General features: G+C 50.7%; 1 protein-coding gene across 1 annotated transcript in view; it reads left to right on the top strand.

The window, feature by feature from the left end:
* The window catches only part of COL22A1 (collagen type XXII alpha 1 chain), a 224,960-nt gene that overhangs the window by 9,719 nt on the left and 190,175 nt on the right, over positions 1-25,066 (top strand). The window contains exons 2-3 of the mRNA XM_018058603.1: positions 12,799-12,961; positions 16,563-17,129. Of these exons, the coding sequence (XP_017914092.1) occupies positions 12,844-12,961; positions 16,563-17,129 (685 nt within the window). The 5' untranslated portion in view covers positions 12,799-12,843. The remainder of the gene's footprint in view (positions 1-12,798; positions 12,962-16,562; positions 17,130-25,066) is intronic.

The following is a 25,066-nucleotide window of genomic DNA, read 5'->3' as shown; positions in this document are numbered from 1 at the left end:
TTTACAGACTTACAGAGCTTAACCCACAGGGTTACAATCTGGTTCAGATGTCAGAGTCTCACCCTCAGGAGGAAAAGTGTCTTCAGAGATTCTGGGGTCCTGGGTAACCCGAGGGCTGAGCCAGGAGCGTGGATTCTAGACTACAGCATCTCTTAAGGTAGGGGCTCCAAGTGAGGGCTGGATCCTTCCTTCAGCGTCCTCACCTGAAGATGGTTAACATCTCTCAGACACCGTGAAGCTCCAAGAGTGCAGGTTTTGAGATGTTCTTAGTGCCTTGCAAGGTTGCCAGGACCTGGTTAGTGGGGGCACTCAGGCTTAGGTGGAAGCATGAGAGGGGCTGAGAGTGGATTCAGTTCAGTTCAGTTCAGTCACTCAGTCATAGACTCTGCGAGCCCACGGACTGCAACATGCCAGGCTTCCCTGTCCATCAGCAACTCCTGGAGTTTACTCAAACTCATGTCCATTGAGTCGGTGATGCCATCCAACCATTTCATCCTCTGTCGTCCCCTTCTCCTCCCACCTTCAAACTTTCCCAGCATCAGGGTCTTTTCAAATGAGTCAGGTTCTTCACATCAGGTGGCAACAGTATTAGAGTTTCAGCTTCAGTATTAGTCCTTCCAATGAATACTCAGGACTGATTTCCTTTAGGATGGACTGGTTGGATCTCCTTGCAATCCAAGGGACTCTCAAGAGTCTTCTCCAACACCACAGTTCAAAAGCATCAATTCTTTGGCGCTCAGCTTTCTTTATGGTCTAACTCTCACATCCACACATGACTACTGGAAAAGTCATAGTCTTGACTAGACAGACCTTTGTTGGCAAAGTAATGTCTCTGCTTTTTAATATGCTGTCTAGGTTGGTCATAACTTTTCTTCCAAGGAATAAGTGTCTTTCAATTTCATGGCTGCAGTCACCATCTGCAGTGATTTTGGAGCCCCCCAAAATAAAGTCAACCACTGTTTCCACTGTTCCCCCATCTATTTGGCATGAAGTGATGGGACCAGATGCCATGATCTTCGTTTTCTGAACTTTAAGCCAACTTTTTCACTCTCCTCTTTCACTTTTATCAAAAGGCTCTTTAGTTCTTCTTTGCTTTCTGCCATAAGGGTGGTGTCATCTGCATATCTGAGATTATTGATATTTCTCCCGGCAATCTTGATTCCAGCTTGTGCTTCATCCAGCCCAGTGTTTCTCATGGTGTACTCTGCATATGTTAAATAAGCAGGGTGACAATATACAGCCTTGATGTACTCCTTTTCCTATTTGGAATCAGTCTGTTGTTCCATGTCCAGTTCTAACTGTTGCTTCCTGACCTGCATACAGATTTCTGAAGAGGCAGGTTAGGTGGTCTGGTATTCCCATCTCTTTCAGAATTTTCCACAGTTTGTTGTGATCCACACTGTCAAAGGCTTTGGCATAGTCAAGAAAGCAGAAATAGATGTTTTTCTGGAATGCTCTTGGTTTTTTGATGATCCAGCAGATGTTGGCAATTTGACCTCGGGTTCCTCTGCCTCAAGCATGGGGCAATGGGGGAGTTTGGAGTAGACCACTCTCTCAGACAGCGGTCTCATCTAGTGGTACAGAAGGTACTGTCAACTTGAAACAAGTGCTAGAAAGGGCTCTCTGGTAACTTCCTTTAAATGAGTGCTCGTAGCTTTTTTTTTTTTTTTTTTTTAATTGGCAACCAGGCACTGTGGTAGGGACCCTAATCCTTCCCATAAACTGGTGGGGCAGGCTGATCCCCTTGTTACAGACAAGGCGTGGAAGCTTAGACAGTAGCTGAGATCATGGAGCAATCCCGACAAGTGCTGGACCCGGGAGCCAAACTCCAGTCTGTCTGGCCCCACGGCCCGTGGCTCTCTGTTGACTGTCAGTCCCAGCTCTCACTGGGGGACACCGCTTATGCCTCCTCACTGTCCTTCCCCCTCAAAAGTGGGGGCTCTACTGGGTCGGCACCTCCCAAATCACAGTGGGTCCTGCAGCACTATTTATACGCATTGCTTCATCAGGCCAGACGCCACTCAAAATAAGTTAAACAGAAATATCTCTCTGTGTCCTCAGGACCCTGTAATCTGAGATGGTCTCTTGTGAAATGAACTGAGACAGTCTATTTGGGGTGGGGCGGTGAAGAGAGAAAATAAAGAACAAAATGAAGAAGAATTCAGTACTGAACATGCAAGAAAGAAGGACAGGGTTACAACAGCTCTCGGATGTGTGCACAGACTCACAGAGCCATCACGGGCAATGAGTGGTTTCTGGTGTGGATGGTGGGCTCTCTCAAGGGAAGGCATCCTTCCCCGTGCCGCCCCATTGGCCCGGGAAGGATGCAGGGGTGCGGTATCTGGATGGACTTTGGAAGTCAGCCCTTGGAAAGGGATTCTGGGAAAGCCAGTCTAAGCTGAGTTGTCTATCAAACATGAACGGAGGAGAAGAGGGGAAAAGACACAGAGCAAGGAAGGAGATTAAGGACCCGGGGTGGGGAGGGCACTTGGAAGGGCCTGAGTGAGCTCGAGATGGAGCCATTATCTGCAGGGCCATATAAAGTCCAAGGCTTGTCTGTGGTTTGGAAGTGAAAGAAGCCCAGCTCAGACTGGCTTAGATTTTTTAAAAAATGGGGCTGGAGAAATATTTATCCCCAACACAAAAGCTCTGAGTGCTTGTGGACTTTGGGCAACACTGGGCTAGGTTGCTCAAGTGACAAAACTCATTTCGTTCTCTTCAATGGGTGGCTTCCTTCTCCGTCAGGATTCCCCCACCCCCGGGTCATGGCAGATGGCCCTCCACATCTCCAAACTTAGCATCTCTATCAGAAACATGCCTCTCTTCCCGGAAGCTCCAGCGGAGTTTCCAGAGACGCCGTGGCTTGAATTTCATTCACAGTTTTTAGCAACTGGCAGAGAAACGCGACTGGCATCTGGTCTCTTGATAAAAAGAAACTGATAGGAAATATTTTTGAATTCCACAGCACAAAGAAGGAGGTTAGAAAAGCACATTTCTCATTCTATTTCCACCCCCTGCAATGAAATTAATCCTGCATTTTGGTAGCCTGGGGTTTAAGCTGATTCCATGTAAGTCTTTCAGTGTCTGAATGGAAGGAGGGCTGGGTGGATGTTCTTGCTGGTAATTAGGACTAGACTCCTGAAGTCCCTAGCTCTTTTGTTTCCTCCTCTTCTATGAGACATCAGCTAGGGCTTTCATTCTATAGCGGTCAGGGAGCAGTCCTCTGTGGTTACTGATGATATCTGTCTACGACTGAATCCTGGTTCTGCATGTTCCTGGGTGTATGATTTGAGACACGTTTGTTAACTTTGCTGAGTTTGAGATTCCTGGATTCTAATCACCGTTTGGTCAGCTTGTTGTGAGGAAGTAAAACAATTCAAGTGAAACCACAGCCTGGCTCTGGCTACTGTCTACATCGTTCCCGCCACAGTATGTTCACCGCATCTGTTATCGCATAACCTGTTGAACCAGCTGTCATACTGTGAGTTTGGACATGTATTTTCACTGCCCTAAAAATCCTCTGTGCTCTGCCTGTTCATCCCTCCCTCCCCCCAAACACACACTCTTGGAAACCACTGATCTTTTCATTGTCTCCACAGTTCGGCCTTTTTCATAATGGCATAGAGTTGGAATCATACTGTATGTAGCCTTTTCCAATTGGCTTCTTTCACTTCGTAACATGCATTTAAGGTTCCTCCAGGTCTTTCCATGGCTAGCTGGCTCATTTCTTTGTAGTGATGAATAATCTTCCATTGTCTGGATGGACCACAGTTTATCTATTGATTCACTTAGTGAAGGGCATCTTGGTTGTTTCTACGTCTTGGAAGTTATACATAAAGTTCTATAAACATCCATGTGCAGGGTTTTGTGTGGACCTAAGTTTTCAGTTCGGAGAAGGCAACGGCACCCCACTCCAGTACTCTTGCCTGGTAAATCCCATGGACGGAGGAGCCTGGTGGGCTGCAGACCATGGGGTCGCTAAAAGTCAGACACGACTGAGCAACTTCACTTTCATTGGAGAAGGAAATGGCAACCCACTCCAGTGTTCTTGCCTGGAGAATCCCAGGGACAGAGGAGCCTGGTGGGCTGCCGTCTATGGGGTCACACAGAGTTGGACACGACTGAAGCGACTTAGCAGCAGCAGCAAATTTTCAGTTGCTTTAGATATATACCAAGGAGGGTGGCTCCTGGATCATATGGTAGGAACACGTTTAGTTTGTAAGAAAGCACCAGAGTGTCCTCCAAAGTGGCTGCACCGTTCTGCTCTCCCACCAGCAATGACTGAGGGTTCCTGTTGCTCCACAGTCTCACCTGCATTTGGTGTTGTCAGTGTTTGGACCGTTCTAACAGGTGTGGAGGGGTGTCTCACTGCTGTCTGAATTTGTGTTTCCCCAATGACAGGTGGTATGGAGTATCTTCCCCTGTGCTTGTTTTCCCTCTGTATATCTTCTTTGGTGAGGGGTCTGTTAAGAACCTCAGCTAATTTTTAAGATCAGGTTGTTTTCTTATTGCTGAGTTTTAAGGGTTTGGGGTATATTTTGGAGAACTGTTCTTTATCAGATGTATCTTTTGCAAATATTTTCTCCTGATCTATGACTTATCTTTTTATTCTCTTGAAGATTTTGTTTGTTTGTCTTTAGTTGAAAGTATACCACAGAGGATTCTCCACCATGAAAGTCACAGGAAAACATTGGATTGTGGGAAGCAAACCAAAGGCACAGAAGTACCCTAGCACTCTGAGACCAAGTGTGGTAGTTGAACGTGAGGCTGACACTGTGTCAGCAGGGCGGGGGTGGGGGGGTGGGGGTGGGCATTTGCTTTCTCTGCCTGCCCCCACCCTGGCTGCACACTGCTTTCCCTCAGGGCTCTGTCCTCCACTCCCTCTTCACTTCTCCAGGAGGGTCTCCTGCCCCAGTGTCTCTTCTGAGCTAGACTCAGATGTCTTTGACTTCTCCACCTGGGTGTCTTCCAGGCGACTCAGACTCACTCACTGTGTCCTGCTTATCACCCTCACCCGACTCAGTGACTGGCTCCCAGATGTTCAAACTGGAAGTCTGGTACCATGGAATCTGCAGCTGGACCGCTTGAAAATGTTAGCGCTAGTTGCTCAGTGTGTCTGACTCTTTGCAACCCCATGGACAGTACTGTGTCAGGCTCCTCTGTCCATGGGATTCTCCAGGCAAAAATACTGGAGTGAGTTGCCATGCCCTTCTCCACGGGATCTTCCTGACCCAGGGATCAAACCCTGGTCTCCTGCATTGCAGGCAGATTCTTTACCTTCTGAGCCACCAGGAACGCACAAGGACCACTTGACCTCCTTACTGTCTTAGGAAAGATTATCAGCATCTCTTTTTGGATTTTGCACTGACCTCCTTGTTGGTCCCTCTGCTCCATCCATCCTTCTCAACAGGGTTTTTGAAATTGTATTAATATAGGTCACTCCCTTGCATGAGGACATCCACTGCTTCCAAGGGTAAAGTCTGACCCCCTTTTACTAGGTTACTGCCCAAGTCCTTTGACTGCCTTTATTAACATGGATTCTTGCCTTCTGGTCCAGCCTGAATTTTCCCCATTGCTTTTACTTCCTCATCTAAATACTTTACTTATTGCTCATAAGTGATCCTGGAAGGGAGGCGGGCTATTCCTGGTGAAGACAACCCTTGTCTCCCTGCCTGCTCTCCACCCATCTTTCCTGACTTGGCTCAGGTGTTAGCTCCTCCAGGAAGCCTTCCCTGACTCTCAGGCCTAAGTCAAGTGCTATCAGAGCACTGACCCTACAGAAATGGAAGCATCTACTCACTTATCTGTGTCTATTAGGTCTGAAGCTTCTTGGACAGAGTGTCCTGTTCTGTGTGCCTGGCACTTAGTAAGTGCCTGACCTGCCTTCAGGGCATGATTGAATTGGGGAATAATTAGACGTTAAAGGCCTGGGACCCCTATGCAGTTAACACTGGCCTGTGATGTAGGTGTTGTTATATGTGAATGGGCTAAGGTCTGGAGAGGTTAAGTGACTTCCCTGGTTTGCACAGTGAGTCACAGGCAGAACTGGACTCTGAACACAGGGTTCTAAACAGAAGCTCTGCTATTGTGCCAGCTGTTGCAGAATAGTCAACGCCCCTGAAGGTGCTCGGTCTGTGTTTGGTGACTGAGGAGGACTTGTTGCAGGTCTTGAGTCAAGGAGGCAGGCTCCCCAGCACTCCCCAGGCAGCTGGCCTCTTGGGCTTCCATAGAGACAGAAGCCAGCCAGCTCCCTCTGCCCCTCTGCACCTGCAAGTGCGGTCTTCATCAGACAGCACAGCAGAGGCTCAAAAGGACCCGGCTCAGTGGCCTGGACACAGCCACGCCAGGCTTTTCTGTCTCCACCAGATTCCTGCCCAGAGCTTCGTCCGTCACCCCAGCAACACATCCGCGGTGCCTCACTCCACGCAGTCTCCACCCTCCATGGGCAGCGGCCAGACCCTCTGCAGCAGGCAGAGCTCACACTTTGCCCAGGCTGCCTTGCAATGTGCCAGTTCTCATTTTCTCCCTCTAAATTGCCTTCTGCTCAGTGTCTTTTCTCCCCCACCTCTGAGTCCCTGAATAGGGAAGGTTGGTTACTATGGCAATGGGCTGGCTCGTGGAAGGAACTCAGCTCAGTAAATTAATTGCTGGACTTTGGGATACTAATGGCACAGCCCTGCCTCCCAGGGACAGGGTGTGGCCTGCGTCGTGCCCACTTGGCAGCCAAGTCCTAGACAGAGCTGATGAGAGAAGTAGAATTGTGGTACCCATGCTTGCTGGTGGGGAAGCAAGGTACACAGATCTCACCAGGTACAGTGGCTGTGTCCCTGGTCTGTGCTGGTATCTCTGTGACATGCTTCGTAGAAACTACTTCATGGAACCCTCACAGCATCCCCTATGGAATAGGGGTTATCCCCTCTTATGATGGAGATGGGATGTTCATTTAGTGGCTCCTGCAGTAGAAACAGTGTCAGACTTTATTTCTTTTTGGCTCCAAAATCACTGCAGATGGTGATTGCAGCCATGAAATTAAAAGACGCTTACTCCTTGGAAGAAAAGTTATGACCAACCTAGATAGCATATTCAAAAGCAGAGACATTACGTTGCTGACTAAGGTCCGTCTAGTCAAGGCTATGGTTTTTCCAGCAGTCATGTATGGATGTGAGAGTTGGACTGTGAAGAAGGCTGAGTGCCAAAGAATGCTTTTGAACTGTGGTGTTGGAGAAGACTCTTGAGAGTCCCTTGGACTGCAAGGAGATCCAACCAGTCCATTCTGAAGGAGATCAGCCCTGGGATTTCTTTGGAAGGAATGATGCTAAAGCTGAAACTCCAGTACTTTGGCCACCTCATGCGAAGAGTTGACTCATTGGAAAAGACTTTGATGCTGGGAGGGATTGGGGGCAGGAGGAGAAAGGGACGACAGAGGATGAGATGGCTGGATGGCATCACTGACTCGATGGACACGAGTCTGAGTGAACTCCGGGAGTTGGTGATGGACAGGGAGGCCTGGTGTGCTGCGATTCATGGGGTCGCAAAGAGTTGGACACGACTGAGTGACTGAACTGAACTGAGCATAAGGGTGCCTTACTTAGCCTGACTCCTCAGTGGGCATTTTGCTATGAAAACTCCATTCATTCTCTTCCCTACAACATCTTCCAGAAGACAGAAGTATAGGGAACATTTCCTATCTCATTCTGTGATGCCAACATGATCCTAATCCCAAATAAAAGCATTCGAGAAGAGAAAATGGCACACCAATATCTCTCGTGAGACTTGATGCAAAAACTCTCAACAAAATATTAGCAAATAAATATGACAGTGAATAAAGGGAATTCTAGGTCATGGCCAAACAGAGTGTATCCCAGGCATACAAGGCTGGTTCAATGTTTGGAAATCACTTAATGGAATCCATCACACCAACAAGCAGAGAAGATCCTTCTCTGTCCTCTGGAGGATGCATGACTTGGTTTTGGCTATATCCATGTTGTCTCTGTGCTTAAGAAAGAAGTGTTGCTCCAGCCAGATTCCAGCATCCTGAGAAGCCCTGTTATGCTTGATTATACCCATGCACCTGTGATTGCCTGGGACTGAATCCTGGCTACTGGATGTGTGTCAGGGGCAGATTCCTGAGCCCTTTGTGCCTCAGTTGCTTAATCTGTAAAATGGGTCTCATGACACCTGGCTTCCAGATTAAATGAGTTATTATGTATCAAGTCCTGCGAATGACTCTTGGTGTTTAGTAAGCATGTGATGTATGTTAAAAAGGTGAGTGCTGGAGAGTGTGGACTTTGGTCATTCAGGCCTGACGGCAGGTCCAGCTCCGACTTTACTGGTCTGGGTGCCTAGCAGAATTGTCTGTGCTCCCTGATCCCAGGTTCATCTTCAGGAGGGTGGGGCTCGCAGTACTGCCTTGCAGAGAAGATGTTGCTAAAAGTGGTCTGGTTTGCAGCACATGCATTTCCCCAGCCTTTTCTTTAGAGGACCAGACAGCAAGATTGAATTTTCAACTCAACACATATTCACTGGGACAGAGGTCAGCACAGACTGGCCCTGGGGGAGCTTGCTGTGATGCTGCCGCTGCTAAGTTGCTTCAGTCATGTCCGACTCTGTGTGGCCCCATAGATGGCAGCCCACCAGGCTTCCCCGTCCCTGGGATTCTCCAGGCAAGAACGCTGAAGTGGGTTGCCATTTCCTTCTCCAATGCATGAAAGTGAAAGGTGAAAGTGAGGTCGCTCAGTTGTGCCCGACTCTTAGTGATCCCACGGACTAAGCCTACCGGGCTCCTCCGTCCATGGGATTTTCCCATGGAAAGCGTACTGCAGTGGGCCGCAATTGCCTAAGGAGTAGTTATTTCTGAGTCCCGTGGACCTGCTTTCACATGCAGCTCTACCCTTCACCACCTGGGTGTGCTGGGGGCATCTCCCTGCTTGTCAGCCTTGGCTTGCTGGCCTGTGAATGGGAGATGCAGGTGTCCACACCATGGGGCTGTTCTAGAGCTGGGACCTATGACATATACAGCGTGGAGGCTCTCCAGTGATGCCGGGTTTTACCCCGGTTCAGTGACCCTTGGGCTTCCCAGGTGGAGCTAGTGGTAAAGAACCCACCTGCCAATGCAGGTAGACATAAGAGACACAGGTTCAGTCCCTGGGTCGGGAAGATCCCCTGGAGGAGGGGATGGCAACCCACTCCGGTATTCTTTCCTAGAGGATCCCATGGACAGAGGAGCCTGGAGGGCTGCAGTCCACGGGGTCACAGAGAGTCGGCTGAGTGACGTAGCATGCATACGTGCACAGGATGGTGATGGGCTGAAGAAGCAGGTTGGTTGGAGTCCCTGCCCTGGCTTCTGTTACTGACATGGCCTTAAGGTTGTGCTAAAGCTTTACTTGCAGGTTTCTTTTTTTTTTTTTTTTAAGATTTGTTTATTTTTGCTTTCACTGAGTCTTTGTCACTGTGCGCCAGCTTTCTCTCATTGCAGTGAGTGGGGGCCACTTTCTAGGTGCGGTGGGCGGGCTTCTCATTGCAGTGGCTTCTCTTGTTGCAGAGCGCAGGCTCCGGGTGCACGGGCTCAGCAGCTGTGGCTCTAGGGTGCTGGCTCAGTAGCTGGTCACATGGGTTCAGTTGCCGTGTAGCATGTGGGATCTTCCCGAAGCAGGGATTGAAGCCGTGTCCCCTGCATTGGCAGGTGGATTCTTAACTGCTGGGTCACCTGGGAAGCCCTTTCTTGCAGTTTTCTTATTTAATCCCCTTGCAGCAACCGTGTAAGGTGGTTTTTGTTTGTATCTTACTCCTCAGTGAGGATGCTAAGGCGCAGAAAGGTTAGGTCCCTCTCTGAGATTGCAGAGTTGCTGACTGACGAGGATTTGCACCACCAGGCACTCTGGGTTGAGGCTCCGCCCTCCTGACCTCCTGGCGATGTCTGCCCCCATCGAGGGAAGCTGCTTTTCTCTTAGTGGCGCTGGTGGGTGATGGAGCTGTGAGCGGGCTAAGCGTGCTGACCTGCGGCCTGGGATGTGGGGTCAGGCGGTCCTCAGCCCAGGTGTGGGGATGCTCGTGGGTTGTTACAGAATCTGCTGCCTATTTCAGAGTCAGGCCAACCAGTCCACCCTCACTAGAGAGAACCACTCCTGAGATCTCTTCTTCTTGTAAGGACACTAATTTATCATGGTGAACACAACCTCATGACCTCATCTAAACCTAAGTATCTTCCAAAAGGGGCTTCCCAGATGGCTCAGACCATAAAAAATCTGCCTACAGTGAAGGAGACCTGGGTTCGACCCCTGGGTTGGGAAGATCCCCTGCAGGAGGGCATGGCAATCCACTCCAGTGTTCTTGCCTGAAGAATTCCATGGACAAGAGTCAGACACAATTGAGCAACTACTGCACACGCATGCTTTCCAACGACCCCACTTGGGATTGAGATTTCAACACGTGAATTTGGGGGGACATGATTTACTCCAGAGGAAAGGGCCTGGACAAACATTTGTAGATGGTAGGTGAAGAGAAAGGGAGGGTGGGAAGTTGCCAGGAGGGACCACTCAGTACTCCCCAGGATCCACTGGGCCCTCCATTCCCCTAAACTGTCATCTGAATTCAGTGTCCTGTGGATGCTGTGACCAATATTGAACAATTTAAGCAATGCAGATTTATTATCTTAAAGTGCTCAAGATCAGAATTCCGAAATGGGTCTCACTGGGCTAAAGTCAAGGGGTTGGCAGGGCTGTCCCCTTCGAAGTCCAGAGAGGAGAATTCATTCCTTGCCTCTTCCAGCTTCCAGAGGTCACTTACATTCCTTGACTCGGGGACCCTTCCTCTGTCTTCAGAGCCAAGAATGGCTGAGCAAGTCTTTCTCAGGTTGCCATCTCTCTGTGTTCTGAGCCAAATTCTTCCTTTTGTAAGGACCCTTGTGAATACATGGAGCCCACCCAGATACTCCAAGTTATCTCCATATTTTAAGGTCAGGCGATTAGCTATGTATTTGTTTTTAGCATTAACTTATTCTTTGTTTTTTCTCATTTCTTTATGTATTTATCGGCTGTGCTGGGTCTTCGCTGCAGTGTGTAGGCTCCTCCAGTTGCAGCGCACAGGCTCTCTAGCTCTGTGTGTGGGCTCAGCAGTTGTGGCACACGGGTTTAGTTGCCCTGTGGCATGTGGGATCTTCATTCCCCAACCAGGGATTGAATCCATGGCCCCAGCGTTGGAAGACAAATTCTTAACCACTGGCCCACCAGGGAAGTCATGATTTGCAATGCTAATTCCACCTGTAACTGTCATTCTTCCTTGCTATGTAGCATAACATATTCACAGAGATAAGGATATGGACATCGTTTATGAGGTTTATTGTAATAAAAAGTATATGACATAACATTTACCATTTTAAGTGTGTGACTCAGTAGCATCAGGTTCATTCAGATATTGTATAAACATCAGCACTATTTCAGGAACATTTTCATCACCCCAGACAGAAACCCTGTAACCATAAAGCAGTAACAGAAGATGTCTTACTGCGTACTTAGGCCTTTCTTTAATTCCGTTCAGCAGTGACTTGTGGTTTTCAGTGTACAAGTCTTGTACCTCCTTGGTTCAGTTTATTCTTAAGTATTTTATGCTATTTTTTGATGCTGTTGTAAATAAAATTCTTTTCCTTAATTTCTCTATGGATTGTTCATTGCTCCTGGACAGAAATGCAGCAGATTTTTAGATGTTTTTTTATTCTGCAACTTTGCTGAATTTGTTTATTGGTTCTAACAGCTTTTTGTGAGTTTTTAGCGTTTCTTACACGTGGTAAGCTATCATCTTACCTTCTCCTGAAATGGTCACAGGACAGTCCCCCTCCTGTTCCTGAGCCCCATAAACACCGCCCCCCTTACCACTATCAGTGCCATTGAGCCTACCTTGCCCTGGCCTATGTCTTACCTGTCTCCCAGGTGTCAGTGAGTATGGATTTGGTGACATTCATCTGCCTGCCCTCAGAACCTGTCACATGAGGGCCACTGGCAAATATTTGGGAATGAATAAATGAATGGTAACATCTATAAGCAGTTTCCTTTTCCTGGATCTTGGCGTTCACAATGACAAACCGTTTTTGAAATGGCCATCCAACGTGAAAATAAAATACACAAAATGGGAAATCATTTAGCTAATAAACCTCAATGGATCAAAGAAATGCGTTGAAAGCAAGAAGGGATGTTGAGTTAGCCAAGATCAAAGGAATGGTGCCACTCTGTGCGGCCAGGTACGCAGTGAGAGGGGCACCCACACACACACTCCGACACTGCTGGGGGCAGCGAAAACAGCGCAGCCTTTTTGCGAAGCAGTTTGACAGTTCTTACCAGGGCCCTTTCAAAACCCATAGGACGGACGCCCCAAGTGTTTTCCTACAAATCTGTTGTAAGAAAATAACTGAGTATGGGCAAAGAGGTGTCCTCTTGTGACATGCTAAACAAATTAAGCAGCCTATTAATGTCTAAAAGTAGAAAATACGATCAGAATAATGACGTTAGTGTCACAGGTCATAGCCTTAGGGAGCAGATAACAGGAGGCCTGGAGGTTCTTAATTAATTCACATCTGCTAATGGATGGATGGGGACCGGAGAGATGGATGAGTCAGGGATCAGGAGGTAACACTGAGCTTTGCTCTTAGAAAGTCACACCTTTGGCTGTGTGAAAAGGTGAGTCTCAGCAGTGAAGAGGGTTGGCAGGCTGGGTCTGGGGAATTCCTCCCCTGAGGGGGTCCAGAGGCTACTTCTGCAGCTTCTTAGTTCAAGGGCCCTCCTGTAAAGGTGTTCTTCCTCCACACAGGACACGTTCCAGTAGACCCTCACGGCGTCTCTTCCTGGCCAAGAAATGCTGGTTCCCAAGCACAAGAGAGCCATGGGCCGCCTGCAAGGGAGAGTCGTGGCTTGCCTCCTGTGGATGCTGCTGCTTTGGAGTGGGGACCACGGCTGTCAGGCCCAGAGGGCAGGTAGGGCCGTAGGCGGAATACAGAGCAGTGGGTGTGTGTCCATGTGTGTGTGGGTGTGGGCTGGGGGTGAGCTACTGCCGGTGTGTGTGAGAGTGTGGGTTATCCCAGGTGTGGTGTCCACTGTCCCCCAACCAGCGTGAGTCATAATCAGCCATGCCACTGGGGTGTGTGCACGTGTGTGAGAGTGAACACATGTCTGTGGCCGATCATACAACGTGCTGAGGCTGTGTCTTTGTTGACCACATACATGGTGTGGGGTAGCAGTGGGGTTAGTGTCCTGCTGCCTTGTCCGGTTCTTGAGAGGACCTTGGGCCACAGCCCGAGGGGCACTGAGTGCTCTGGAGTCCAGCCTAAAGGGGTGACCGGGACAATGAGCAGCCAGGAAGTGGGGAAGTTACAGGAGCAGAGACAGCCCGGGTGGGAGGGGTGAGAAGTGATGGGATGGCTTGTCTACCCATCTGAGGGCTTCCTGGGAGGAGTCATGGTCTGTGGGGGACCTGGGGAAGGAGTCAGGGACGGGAGTGGCTTGGGCTATCACGGCACCCAGCCCCGAGCCTGCATGCCAGGTCTGCAGTACACAGCTGGAGCTGGTTTCAGGGAGAGAACTGCCGCTGGATGGCTGGGTGTGAAACGCTGCCCCATTTTACAGATAAGGAACTGAGGCAACAGAGGCACAATACTGGAAAAAAACTGTAAATCGCAAGGATTTACTGTGCAGCCCAGGGGACTATATTCAGTATCTTGTAGTGACTTATATTGGGAAAGAATTTTAAAAAAGACTATAGATCGATACATAAATATGCATAAGCAGATCACTTTGCTCTAAGCCCTGAAATTAACACAATATTGTAAATCAACTACACTTTGATTTTTAAAAATGTTGAAAAAAAAAAGGGAGCACCCCCCCCCCCCCCCCGGCCCCGCCTCCACGCCTCACCCCCTGTGAGGCTGAAGGAATGGGCAGGGCTGAGCTAGAGTCAGCCTGTTTATCTGGGTCCTCCAAAGAAGAGGAAAAACAAACAACCCCGAAGGCTTGCATTTCTCCATCACTTTACAAAGGTCTATTCTGCTTGCAACTCACAAAGCCGGGGTAGCTAGATAGACAGTGATGAGTATGGACATCCTATTTTCCGTGTGGGGAACACGGGCCTTCCAAGGAGATTTCTGTGCCCCCCAGGACAGCTGCAAGTGCCCAGTTGGCACCAGGATTATCAAATTCAAAAGCAGGAAGGCCAGAGGACCTTCTGTCTCTGCCCTCATTTCATGGAGTGGAAAGCAGTTTGCGGGGTCACAGGGCCCCTGCGAGTGGCAGGACCGAGGCCAGAAACCAGGGCCCCTCCCGCCTCATTGCCCTTCATTCTCACCTGTGCCCACAACCTCACCTGTGCCCTGGCCTCCAGAGAAAGTGGCCCCGTGGTGAAGCCTCCCGCACGAATGAACCTTCTGCCGCCTACAACCACATCACCTCAAGGGTTAGAGCCGTGGACAGCAATCACCCTGATCAGGCTGGGACATCACAGTCCCAAAGGCAAAAGGATGACCTTTGTGTCCAGGGCAAAAACTCCCTAGGAGTTTTCTCTGAGTCCACACATCTGGGCAAACACACTTCGAAAGCTCTGATCCTGTTAGGGGATCCGTTCTGCAAAGGCAGGGGTTCACCTCGGCTTCTCAGCCAATTGGACTTGGATTTTAAAAAACTAGAGGGGAAGGTAGACGTGGAAAATTCAAGGGGGGCACTGGAGCAGGGTGGGATGAGGACGTGTGCAAGTGTGTATAAATATACCTAGCTTTATTATTTTTGTTTTTTGAACTTAATGCATTGTGTGTAAACACAAGATCAGGACTACACAGAACTTCACGCATGGCTCTGCTTGCCAGAACGAAGCAAGGGTACTTTTTGTAGCTTCTTGCCTCAGTACACAGTTGTATACACACACACACACACACACACACACACAGACACACATATGTGCTTTTCATACCTGATGACAGATGAGTAAAAAATGTTCCACATTGGTAAATACGGCAATGATAGAGTGGAAGGTGTATCCACGTTGGTAAATACAGCCATCACCGTGGTGGCCGCCTGGCATTCCACTGAATGATGCTGGCAGAATATTATTTAAATGGTCCTTATGCATACCCATGAAGGCAGGCTCCGGGATTTTGCTTGGCAGTGCTGCCATGAACTTCCTTACAGCTTTACTTTTGCCCTTTCTATTTATCTGCTGGTTTTCTTTAAGTAAATCACTGATTCTGGAATTGGCAAATTCAAAGATACAAGGCTTTTAGGAGTCTGACAAGTGGGGGTGACAAACCCCAGACTCACTCCTTGAGCCCATAAAGGCATTCTCCTTACATCCTCACGGGCCACCACAGTCAATATTTTTTACTTTTGCCAACTGGACGTTTTAACACAGTGAGATCTCTCTTTTTTTAAGAAAAAAAATTATTTTCACTGATCAACTCTCTGTGCCAGGTGCTTCCAGAAGCCTGATCCACTGCTCCAGATGTCATGGCCAAGACTCAGATTCTGGAAAAATTGAGGCAAGGGCATTTTGATGATTCCCCTGTCTACTTGTGCAGCACTTTGAAGTTTAGAAAACACTTTTCTTCCTATTATCTAACTGTAAAATGGGGACCAGCAAGCTCTCTGCACAGGGTTGCCCTGTGGATCAGAAATAAATTATAGTGCTGCATTTTATTTAATCAAAAGTGTCATATAGCTTATATAAAGTTTATATTTGTAAAAATATGAGCATATTTTTATAAAGCACTGTAGACGTTCTAAAATATATGAATGCAATCCATTTTATATGATTTCTAATAGTGAAACACTGTGAACTGTTTAACTATCTGACAGGAGAGGACTGGCTAAATAAATTATGTTCATCCCTGCGGCGGAATCTCTGCAGCCATGGAAACCAGCATTATCACACTGGAAATAGGCTCCTGGCGTATCACTGGATGCTGGGAACCAGCTTATATATCAGTGCCATGGGTACAGGCCCACTTCTGCCAAGAGCATAAATAAATACACCCTGGGTTAGCAGCAGTTATCTCTGCCCAGATGGAAATATGAGCCTTTGAAGATTTTTTGGATTGCCTTTTGCAGGTTTGAAAGACAACGAAGTCACTTTTGAACCAACATGGTAGGAGGAGTTAAACTGACAACAGCAGTCAGTATTGTTACATGACTGTTAGGCACTTTCATGAATGTATCTGTAACCTATACATAATCATATATACTTATATACAGTACATAATATATAATATACATAATTATGTTATTCACTGTATAAATACATATAAACTATATATATATAATTATCTATAGTATATAATATATAATTATATGTTATTCACTATATATATGTGAGTGTACATATTAACTATACCTAGTCAGGTGAACTTCAGAGCAATCCTGGGGAGACTCCCCATCACATGGCCTTTAGGGAACCAAGGATGGGGCTCTAAGGCGGCAGCCCAGCCCCCCTCCACCCTGCGGAGCGGTTGGGGCCTGGAGGCAGGCTTTGGGGGACCCGGGTGATCACGCCTCCAGCCCCCAGCAACGACCCTGCATTTCCCGTTGCCCCTGTAGGTTGCAAAACCGTGCACTACGACCTGGTGTTCGTGCTGGACTCCTCCTCGAGCGTGGGCAAGGAGAACTTCGAGAAGGTCCGGCAGTGGGTGGCCAACCTGGTGGACACGTTCGAGGTGGGCCCGGAGCGCACGCGGGTGGGCGTGGTGCACTACAGCGACCGCCCGGCCACGGCCTTCGAGCTGGGCCGCTTCGGCTCGCGGGCCGCGGTGCGCGCGGCGGCGCGGCAGCTGGCCTACCACGGTGGCCACACGCACACGGGCGACGCGCTGCGCTTCATCACACGCCACAGCTTCGCCCCGCGCGCCGGCGGCCGCCCTGGGGACCGCGCCTTCAAGCAGGTGGCCATCCTGCTGACCGACGGCCGCAGCCAGGACCTGGTGCTGCCCGCCGCCACGGCCGCGCGCCGCGCTGGCATCCGCATCTTCGCTGTGGGCGTGGGCGAGGCGCTGCGCGAGGAGCTGGAGGAGATCGCCTCCGAGCCCACGGCGGCGCACGTCTTCCACGTGTCCGATTTCGACGCCATCGACAAGATCCGGGGCAAGCTGCGGCGCCGCCTGTGCGAGAGTGAGTGGGGGCCGTGCCCGGGGCGGGCGGGGCGGGGGTCAAACCCAGCTTCCAGGCAGAGGCGGGCCTGAGGACACCCGGCGGCTGCTCTGGCACTCAGGAACCTGGAAACCCACCCGCACCCACCCCCAGCGTGCACACCCACCCCCAGCGTCCCCTGGGCCCTATGCCTTGGGCCCTGAGTCCAGGGAAGGAAAATTCAGGAGGGCTGGGTCCTAAACCCCATCCAGCCTCAGAGTCTGGGTATATGTCTCTGGTTGCAGCTCCATATTTGCCATGGGGACCACGCACTGGCTTCTCAGGGCCCTTGAGTCAGAGCAGGTGCTTGCAGAGGCCTCGCCCAAGCACCTGCTCACAGAGGTGAGAGATGTCGGGTCCTGCCCCTCTCCTGAGGTGTCACAGTGAAAGATCATGGAAGAATGGGGCACAGACCACCTTCAGGAACTGTCCCCGACAGGCCGGAGGCAGCCACTTCAAGATGATGGCCGCTGCTGGTCCCAGAGGCCAGGAGCTCTTGACCTGTTGCTCTCTGAGTTCACCCGAGGCCTCCAAGTTATTTGTCTGGAATCTTGACTATGGCTGAGGCTAGGGGGATGAGAGAGGGAAGAGTATGTGGGTGGAGTCGGGGGACAACTGGGCAGAGAGCCAGGAGCCCCTAGCGCTCTGACCTGGGCAGCTGACCTCAAGATTCTAGTGGGGTCATCCTGAGGCCAGCCCCCTCTCCAGGACAGGAGGGGCTGTGGTGGGTTTGTCCTGTCAGCCTTTCCCCAGCTTCAGCCTGTGCCTGCTTCACTGGGGTGACATTCCTTCCTTGCTGGTAACTTACCCCTCCTGGGCCCAGGTGGGGGCCGGGAGCAGTGTCAGCCTCTGACTTACTGACTTCTCTGGGGGACTGAGCCCTGGGTCAGGGAGCCCCAAGGGTCCCACCTAGACAGGGGCAGCAGGCTGGGTCAGTGGAGGAGGGACTGACAGTGGGAACAGCTGGCCGGAGCTGCAGGGGCCTGGTCTCAGGGATGGGCCAGCCTTGCAGCTAAGCCTTGTCAGAGACTTGATGCTTCTCTCCGTTTTATTTTAGCACTCTGTGGCTTTTTCTCTGTGTTGACTTTCTTAATCTCTACTTATTTATTCACAGATGCTTAATGAGAATCTGTTTTTTGTGCAGCCTTGTGCTGATTTCTGGGCCTATAGAAAAAGATAAGACACAGCCTTTGCCCTGAGGCTTTCCTCATCTGTTGTTCAGTCTCTAAGTTGTGTCGACTCTTTGCGACCCCATGGACTGCAGCACGCCAGGATCCCCTGTCCATCATCTCCTGGCGTTTGCTCAAACCCGTGTCCATTGAGTCAGTGATGCCATCCAGCCGTCTCATGCTGTCATACCCTTCTGCTGCCTTCAGTCTTTCTCAGCATCAGGGTCTTTTCTAATGAGTTGACTCTTCACATCAGGTGGCCAAAGTGTTGGCGCTTCAGCATCAGTCCTTCCAAGGAATATTTAGAATTGATTTCCTTTAGGATGGACTGGTTGGATCTCCTTGCTGCCCAGGGCATTCTCAAGAGTCTTCTCTAGCACTACAGTTCGAAAGCATCAATTCTTTGGCGCTCAGCCTCCTTTATGGTCCACACATGACTACTGGGAAAACCATAGCTTTGACTAGACGGACCTTTGTTAGCAAAGTAACGTCTTTGCTTTTTAATATGCTGTCTAGGTTTGTCAATCATGTCTGCAGTCACGTCTTTGCTTTTTAATATGCTGTCTAGGTTTGTCAATCATGTCTGCAGTCACCATCTGCAGTGATTTTGGAACCCAAGAAAATGAAATCTGTTCCTCATCTAGATATTGGGAAAGATACCAAAAAAAGGAATGTGGTAGGTGAGGTCCTGCTGTGGTTTTGGTGGATGGTGACCTTGAGAATGAGGGAGAGCTTCCTGGAGGAGGTGGCACTTAGTTTAGAAGAAAGAGCACAAGCTTCAGGATGAGGTGGCAACGTTTAGTCAATGCACTATAATGACTGGAGGAAAGGAGCAGAGTCGGGGCTGGTGGCTTTGTGTGATTGTCAAGGCCTGTATAAAGGGGGCCCTTGTGGGCATGGCAAGGCATTGAGGGTTCTGGGCAGGACGTGACATGGTCAGATCTTCGCAGAGAAAGGAATACTGGCCGGTGAGCAAGCCCCCTCACAAGACAGCTTGGCAACTTCAGAGAATGATGTTGGGGGTGGATGCCCAGGCCCGTTTTACAGATGAGGAAAGGGATGCCCAGAGGGTTAAGGGACACTCACCTGCTCCATAGGGTGCAGCTCCCTGGCTGTGGATTTCCATAGTGACTTCATTTGACCCTCGTTACAGCCTCCTAAGATACAGATGCTCCCCTTCTTGCTGAATGCTGAGATCCAAGGGGGCACAGCTGCAAGGCCTGCGGGGCCCTCAGCAGCAGTCCAGAGAGGTGATGGCACCATGTGGGGAAGAGGAGGAAGGGAGGATGAACTGCTTCGGCAAGGCCGGGTGGAGACTTGATCTAGGTGCATATGGCCAGAAATACCGGCTGACAAGAGGTGGGCGCTAGGACCAGGTCCAGCCAAGGGGCAGTCATCCAGCCTGGTGGCTCAGGGTCTGTGAACACCCAGCTGACCGGGCCCCCCACCCCCGCCAGCATTTCTTCATCCTGGCAGCCTGGGTTCAAAGTGGTTCTTCATCTTGGCAGAGCAGAATCTAGATTTTGAAGAGGTTCCCCCTCCCAGGGGATGGTTTTGGGAATGGTTTGGACAACCCTGGAGAGGTCAGGTCACTGGATCATGTTGCCCAGTTAATAAAATGGCAGTGTGGGCACAGAATCTGGGCTGTCAGCCTGTGCCCCTAGAGCACAGATTTCACCACCCCTGACCCTGGGTCTGAGTCAGGGACAATGATCACAGGTAACAGCAAACCCTGCTCTAACTTGCTTAAGCCTTGAGACATATGGACATCACCCAGGATGCAAAGGCCAGTGGTCAGGCAGCCCTGAGCGGAGACCAGGCCCTCTACTCTCCTGTTGCTCTGCTCGCTCTCGAGCAGATTAATTCTGTTCTTGGCAGATTTGTGTGTCAGGGTCCGGCAGTGACCAGCGTGGATGGAAGAGATACTGATAAGGTTCTGTTTGGAGAAGACAGACGTTGGGGAGGGAGAGGGAGGCACCGGGAGCCAGCGGTGGGAGCAGGGATGGCAGGGAGCTGGGGCCCCTGGGTTGGGAGGGCCTGACCATCACGAGCTCTGGTCTCCTCATCTTGGGGAGAATCACGGCTGCTCCCTCGACCATGACCCAGGAGTCCCTGCCTCACTCCCTGCCCGCCTGGCTGGCTGACCTCATCCCATAGCAGCTAGCGAAGGGGCTGGGTGACATGGGCCTGAGCAGGACAGAGAAAGAACAGGTGTGGGTTGGACCCAGGAGAGGAGAGGGTGACCCCACAGGCCTGGACTCGTCTAGCTGGACATCTATAGGCTCTGTGACTGTCCCCAGCCAATCACCGTAACCTCGGAGTGAAAGCAGGCTGACTCTCTGGGCCTGAACCATAGGACCCTGTTTGACATTGTGGAGTGGAGTCAGTTACCGCCTCTCCTCCCCCAGGGAAAGGGGTCTGACCCCGGCAGGAACACCAGGGAACCAGACCCAAGGGGAAAGGATACAGGTCCAGCCTGCTAGCACGTCGCACGTCTGCTGTGGAAATGTCAGGAGGAAGTCAGGACTCTCCCTCGCAGGCTTCTCCACATGCCTGAATGGAGGGAAGAGTCGAGTTATTCTTAGCCATCTGAAGGGAATGCAGTTTGTAAATACAGCTGGAGGCTGAGAGGGTCCGCTCTATTCTGGAGACTCAGGAAGCAAAATCTCTTCACAATTGCTTCAATCAGAAACAAAGCAAAACAAAACAGAAGCGCGAACAGTAACATAGTGGAAAGCACGTGGTGGGTGAGATCAAGGAGCCCCACAGCATCCAAACAGCCAGAAGCCCCTTGGCACGGGGAGGGTGCCTGCGGATGATTCACGGTCTGGAATCGGGCTGTTCCCGCAGGGGCTTCTCACCGATGACCTAGGAGATCTGAGAGTAAGGATATGGGTTTCCAGTGTTGTGATCATTCAGTCCATCCAATCCACTCATTCATTTATTCATTCAGCAGCCATGGTGGAGTCACACTAATCTGTTCATTCATTCGACTTCAACCCAACCGTATGTTGTATTCGGCATTGGTTCACTTTAGTCCATCTGTCCGTCCGTTCATTCATTCATTGAGGAGTCACACACTGAGTGAGTCCTCTGCCAGGCAATTACCAGGTGTCCAGGATGCAGTGTGGGAGCTGATGTCCTTCTTGTCCTTGGGAAGCTTTTTCTCCTGGAGGCAGCAGGGAAGTGACAGATTATTACACCACAGACTGTGCATGCTGGTTGCCTCCTGCCATTTGAAATTTCTGTTCATTGTCAGAGCTGCCTTCACCCACGGAATACAGTCCTCACCAGGGAAAGGCTGTTCCTAGGGGTACCAGTGCCTGGAACGGAGCCTAGGATGGAGGAGGAGCTGCCTGAATGTTGTCAAAAAAGAAATCAGGGGCAGCAGCCTGCAGTGGATTCTGTGCTGTGCACGTTGGAAGCAACTCGCGCAATGATGTACTGCCTCCCAAATGCAAAGACTAGGCATATTCAGCAAATCTGAAATCCTAGCCAACAATAACTGTTTCCCTTGTGTGTATGAGCAGAGTGGAACAATTAGATGTTGAAGGTTGATGAACGTCTGGAAAAGGCAGGCTGGGGCGTGGGGGGTGGGGGGTGAATCATACCTGCTCCCTATGGCAGGCCACATCTGGGGGAGAAGGACCCCAACCTGATTTCCCAGGGTCGGTGCTGAGGGAGGTGAACAGCACTCAGACAGCCTGCTGTTCTCTGAGCACCAAACGTTTTGAAGGCCGGGGAGGATATTTGCGTTTCACTCACACTGTGTTCTCACCCAGCCCAGTTGGGGTGGGGGGAGGGGGTGGTGTCCGTGCTCACGATTTGCATGCGGGGAAACTGGTGCCTCGTCCTGCGCTGGCCATCACGTGTGGCCAGTGACCAGTCTGGAGCTGGTCCAGACTGAGAAGTGCCTGAGTGCCATACCCACTGGATTTTGTAGACAAGGTATGAAAAAAGGGAGTAAAGCATCTCATGCATCTTTTTATATTAATTACACGTTTGAATGATAGTATTCTGGAAATTTGGGGCTTCCCTTGTAGCTCAGTAAGTAAGAGCCTGCCTGGAATGCAGGAGACCTGGGTTGGATTCCTGATTCAGGAAGATTTCCCCTGGAGAAGGAAATGGCAACCTACTCTTGCCTGGAGAATCCCACGGACAGTGGAACCTGGCAGGCTAGCTATAGCCCGTGGGGTCGCAAGAGTCGGGCACGACTGAGAGATGAAGCACGCAGCACACACACATCCTGGAAATTTAGGGTTCAATACAACATATTCCTAAAAGTAATTCTACCTAGTTCTTTTTGCTTTTTTAAAATTGTGGCTGCTAGGAAATTTAACTGTATGTGTGAAGCCTACATACGAGCTTCTTCCTCCTCCGCTTCCTCCTTCTCCGTCTTCTATGATGCTGATGCTGCAGATGGGAACTGACGTCTGACTGCTTCCAGAGCCTGTGCTTTCCAGCCAGCCCGGCTGTAGGAGGGAGGCAGGGCAGTCCGAGGGGACAGCGGGGAAGCTGAGTGCCAGCTCAGCGCACAGGAGGTGAGGGGCCAGTGTCCGGGTGGGTGCCCAGCCCCGGCCCTCAGGCAGCACAGGCTGGGGTGTGGGGGCCGTGGCTGCCCTGGTCTGGTCTGGAAGCCCAGCTGGGAGTGACCGTGTGAGCAGAGGAGTGGGTGATGTGGGGACAGGACCAGGCTTGGGATTGGACAGTGTCTTTTCAGGGTGGCTGCTGCTGAAGCTTCTCTTTGTCAAGATTGCTCCTGGACCAGCCATGGATTTGAACTGTCCTTCTGCTTCTCAGGCCTCAGAATGCCATCATCCCTCTGCTTGGAGCAGAATTCCCATAACCTGCCTCCTAAATCATAGCAGCAAATAGGATGACTTGGTGCCGCCAGCTGATTTTTTTCCCCAATGCGTTTATGGCTTCCTTTCCGCGTCCGTCCTTTCTCAGAGTTCATATTCACAACGCTTAGGTGCTTATGTTGGCTTTTACCCCTCGGCCACTGCTGGTCCCTCGCTGGGGTGGCTAGTTCAGGTCACTCCTGAAGTGGCCCTGCTGGCTGGGAGCAGACCTGGGATTTTGACCTCACTCTGTTTGACCGCAGGGCCTGAGCTCTTCCCACTAAGTTTGGATATTCAGGAACCATCTTTAAATCCACCATGGCTTTGAAGTCTCACGCCAATCCCCTAAGTAAGTTTTTCTTCTATCGCTGATGGTGGTACTGATGGCCTCTCCTTGGCCCTGAGGGGCTGAGTGGCTTATCCAGGATCACAGGGAATCAGGCCTTTGACTCCTCACCCAGCTCAGCACCCAGAGTCTGAGCTTTTCTGAGCTGTTCTTCCGTAGTAATCCCATCAGATGTCTAATTATCGAACCCTACAAGGGCCTGGTCAAGCCCTGGCTCCTGCGCGGTGACCAGTGGCTGTTTGTTCGATAGACAGATGAAGGTCATGGTAGCTGAAGCAATCTTTATCCTCATTTTATAAAAGACAGAGATGATCTGAAAAATTAGGAGTGGACCAGCAGCAGCAGCAGCAGCAGCAGCAGCAGCAGCAGGCACGCATGGCAGTGTTGTCAGAGACCTGTTTCTAGCATCATGACCTCCGTGGCCTTGCCCGGTGACCTCCCCTAAGCTCTGCTCTGGCCCGTGGCTCACTGTCCCCCTGGCCCTGGGCTCGTCCAGGGAAGCACCTCCGTGTCAGGGCATCAGCTACTGCCCATCCATGGCCTGCCGAGGCCCCCAGGAGACTGGATCTCAGCCTGGCTTCCTGCAGAGTGTGGGGCGGAGGCCCAGCCCCAGAGCCGCGGCTGTAATTAAGAGCCCTCTCCACCCCGGGCTCCGTCATGGCCACGACACAACCTTTATATAGCTGGTGGTGTGGCCTTTAGCGATCCTGTGGCCTGCCAGCGCCCACAGCTGGGGAGCCTCCGCCTACTTCTATTCTGGGGATGCTCTCTGGTGGTCCTGCCTCCCCTCTCCCCAGGGACAAGGGCCATGTCCTGGGCTGTGTCCTGTAGCTCTTGGATGTTAGCATGACTGAGGGCACGGGAGGAGCCTCTGGTGTCTCTGCAGCCTCCCTCCCTCCTCTGTGTTGTGTCCACGTGCTTTCCCAGTGGGTTTTGACTCCTGGATGTGATTCTTACCATGACTACACTCACACACACACAGAGGGGCTTTCTTACGTGTGAGGTGGAATGCATTTCACTGCTCTCCTGCAGATCTCTCTGGGAGCATGTCGGCATCCGCTCCCCAGCCATGCATTTCACCTGTTCACAGGCTTGTCCTCAGCCCCTGCAAGAAGGGTCCCGGCCTCCTGTGCTCGTTGGACCTGCTCACGGACTTGGCTACCGTGAGGATGGGGAAGGTGGGCCCAGGGGCTGGACACTGAGATTCCTTGAGAGGCTCTTTCTTGCTTTTGACCGTATCTGCCGTAGGACACTTCACCTTCAGGTGAGGGAATCACTTGAAAATGTATTCTATGCTTTTTTTTTTTTTTTTTGATAGCATAAAACAGTGTGAGGAAATCTCAGGACTTATTTGTGTAGCTGGGACGGACCAGGTGGACCTTTGAAGACGGTAGCTTGCGGCAGTGCGCGTCTTAAGGGCTCTCTATTATACCCTTGGGTTACTTTCTCAACACGTATTTTTTGTTTCCCTTTCATCTCCTGGACTTTGTTCTGAGGCAAGGGGATCATGATGGTGAATGATTGCATCTGAGATTCTACTTTTAGGGCGATACTCTCCAGAAG

The sequence above is a fragment of the Capra hircus genome, chromosome 14 (assembly GCF_001704415.2).
Source record: "Capra hircus breed San Clemente chromosome 14, ASM170441v1, whole genome shotgun sequence".
Lineage (NCBI taxonomy): Eukaryota > Metazoa > Chordata > Mammalia > Artiodactyla > Bovidae > Capra > Capra hircus.
Note: the sequence above shows the minus strand (reverse complement) of the source record. Positions and strands in the feature narration are given on the sequence as shown.